Source organism: Manihot esculenta, chromosome 4 (assembly GCF_001659605.2).
Source record: "Manihot esculenta cultivar AM560-2 chromosome 4, M.esculenta_v8, whole genome shotgun sequence".
NCBI classification, from domain to species: Eukaryota; Viridiplantae; Streptophyta; class Magnoliopsida; order Malpighiales; family Euphorbiaceae; genus Manihot; species Manihot esculenta.
This window is the reverse complement of record NC_035164.2, coordinates 4,476,166-4,478,846: the sequence shown is the minus strand read 5'-3', so window position 1 is coordinate 4,478,846 and position 2,681 is coordinate 4,476,166. Positions and strand designations below refer to the sequence as shown.

The window sequence follows — 2,681 nt, the reverse complement described above, 5'->3', positions numbered from 1 at the left end:
CTTCTCTCACTCTCATCATCATCAATCTCCTCTGTCCCTCACTCTCGCTTCCTTTCTCTTCACTCTCCATCTCTTCCCTTCCTTCCATTTCCATCTCTCTCTCTCTCTCTCTCTCCCTCTGCTAGAGCCACCATTGTTTGCAGAGGGAAAAAATAATAATAATGTTCCCCATTTCTAATTCCCATTTTACCCCTGTCACTTTCACTTATTTACTCCTCCTCTCCTCCACCACCACTCCCATTCTCGCCATCAACATCACCACTCTCCTTTCCTCCTACCCTGACTTCTCCTCCTTCACTTCTCTTCTTTCCTCTACACCTTCCTTAGCTGATGATCTCACGCGCCGCTCTTCCCTTACTCTCTTAGCTGTACCCAATTCATTTCTCTCCTCCTCCGTCGATTTCACGCGCCACCTATCTCCTTCCTCTCTTGCCGACCTCCTTCGCTACCATGTTCTTTTACAGTACTTCTCTTGGTCTGACCTCCATCAGATCCCTACATCCGGTGTCCTCATTACCACTCTCTTTCAAACCACTGGACGCGCCGCCTCTAATTCCGGCACTGTTAACATCACACGGAATCCCACCACCAACACCGTCACTATTAACTCTCCGCCCCCATACTCCACTTCAAATGCTACCGTTTTATCTCTGGTTAAAAGCCTCCCGTATAGTATCTCCATTATCTCTGTGAATTCCCTTTTAATCCCCGATGGGTTCAATCTCATGGAATCGGAGAGTCGGCCTCCGTTAGGCCTGAACATTACGAAAGCACTATTAGATGGGCATAATTTTTTCGTGGCCGCTTCGATGTTATCGGCTTCTGGGGTGGTGGATGAATTCGAAGCTGACGAAAGAGGCGCCGGAATTACTCTCTTTATCCCAACAGACTCCGCTTTTGCAGATCTGCCGGCCAGCGTGAGCTTACAGTCACTGCCAGCTGAGAAAAAAGCTGTGGTCTTGAAGTTCCATGTGCTTCATTCCTATTACCCACTGGGTTCCCTCGAGTCGATTGTGAACCCAGTCCAACCCACATTGGCCACGGAGGCCACCGGAGCCGGTAGCTACACTCTCAACATCTCGAGAGTTAATGGGTCGTTAGCAATCGATACAGGGATAGTTCAGGCATCAGTGACACAAACGGTTTTTGATCAGAATCCAGTGGCGATATTTGGGGTGTCAAAAGTGTTGTTACCGAGGGAGATTTTTGGGAAGAATGCGGTTACAACGAGCAAGCCGGAAAATGAGGTGATGGGCAGTGCTCAGCCACCGGATATTTCTCTGTCGCCAGAGAGTTCTCCCGGATACGACGAGCAGCCTTCTCATCTGTCATCACCTCCAGGTTTTAGAGCAAACATTAAATCAGGAGACACAGCTGAAGCGGCCACTGATGGACCACAGAGCTTGATTCTTGCTCTGTATTGTACATTACTGTATCTATTGGTATGAGGGTTTCAATTTTTTTTTTTTTTCATTTGTGATAATTAATGATTTTATTTTTCCCAATTGGTACACGGCCAAGAAATCAGCCAAGTTTTTTTTTTAATTTTTTTTGAAAATTTTCTCTTTCTTATTTTGGAATTCATGTCTAGTTGTGAATTAAATCATGTGAATATTTCAATAATTTATTTATAAAAAAGAGTTTTTTTTTTCTTAGGAAGGAAAATTAGTACTTGTTTGTTATATTTGTTTTTCCATTGTATCAGAAACTGAGAGTAGTGATGAAGTAAAAGTTGAGATCTTTAAGTGGAAGGTTTGGGAATTTTTTTTGTTTTTATTTTAAAATTAAAAAAAAATATATTTTTCATTAATTAAATTTTTTAAATATTTTAAACTAATTGATGAAAGATGAAAACTTACCTGGTTTGCATTCTTTTGATGTGCTGTTGTGTGAAGCTGGCTGGCATTCCTTTCCAAGAAAATCTAGATTTCCCTACAAAGATTTTTCCTTTTGGGCTTTAAGCTTAAACGTTTTGGTTCAGCTTATTTAAAAAATTCATTGCAAAAAGTTTTTATTTGATTAGAAGGCCAAGTATTGTTTCAGAATTATATAGCATGGAGTAAAAAAATTAAATTTTGTTCTATGATTAAAAAATATAAATAAAATAATCAATTCTTAATATTTATAAATGTGAGCTCTTCATTTATTTGATACTATTTAAATTTATTTAATATTTTAATAATAATTTAAAAATAAATTTAAATCGAATAAATTTTTAAAAATATAAAAATTAAATTATTAATAATAATAATATTCATGAACTAAATAGTAAATCTCTATAATCTATATTTTAAATGAAAAGTTATTACGCTTTATAATTTTATAAAATAAATAAATTGGTTATTACTGTAAGAAATATAGTTAAATCATGTTTTTTGTATTTAAATTATAGGAATTAATTTTTTTAATAATATATAAAATTATAGAAATTATAAAATTACAAAAATAGAATAGATGTTTTTTTTAATATAGAAATTGATATATGGATTATATTAAATTATGGTTATTAAAATAAAATTTACCTTTGTACTTTTAACGAGAAATTTTGCAATTTTCATTAATTAAATATTTATTTTAGTTTAAAATTTATTTAGTTTTTAGGGAGATAGAATTGTAATTAAAGCATTAGGATTTAATTAAATTTAGAAATAAAATGAAATGAAAAATCCGTGGAATTGGGC

At 35.1% G+C, this 2,681-nt stretch overlaps 1 protein-coding gene across 1 annotated transcript; it reads left to right on the top strand.

Moving 5' to 3' along the window:
- Positions 1-1,680, top strand: LOC110613073 (fasciclin-like arabinogalactan protein 4). The gene has a single exon (XM_021754003.2). It carries the CDS (start codon positions 162-164, stop codon positions 1,446-1,448), a length of 1,287 nt encoding a protein of 428 aa, XP_021609695.1. The 5' UTR covers positions 1-161; the 3' UTR covers positions 1,449-1,680.
- Positions 1,681-2,681: the final 1,001 nt, after the last annotated feature.

Bases quoted from the DNA above. Each gene is read 5' to 3' on its own strand.
- LOC110613073 (XM_021754003.2), top strand. From the start codon at position 162: ATGTTCCCCATTTCTAATTCCCATTTTACCCCTGTCACTTTCACTTAT.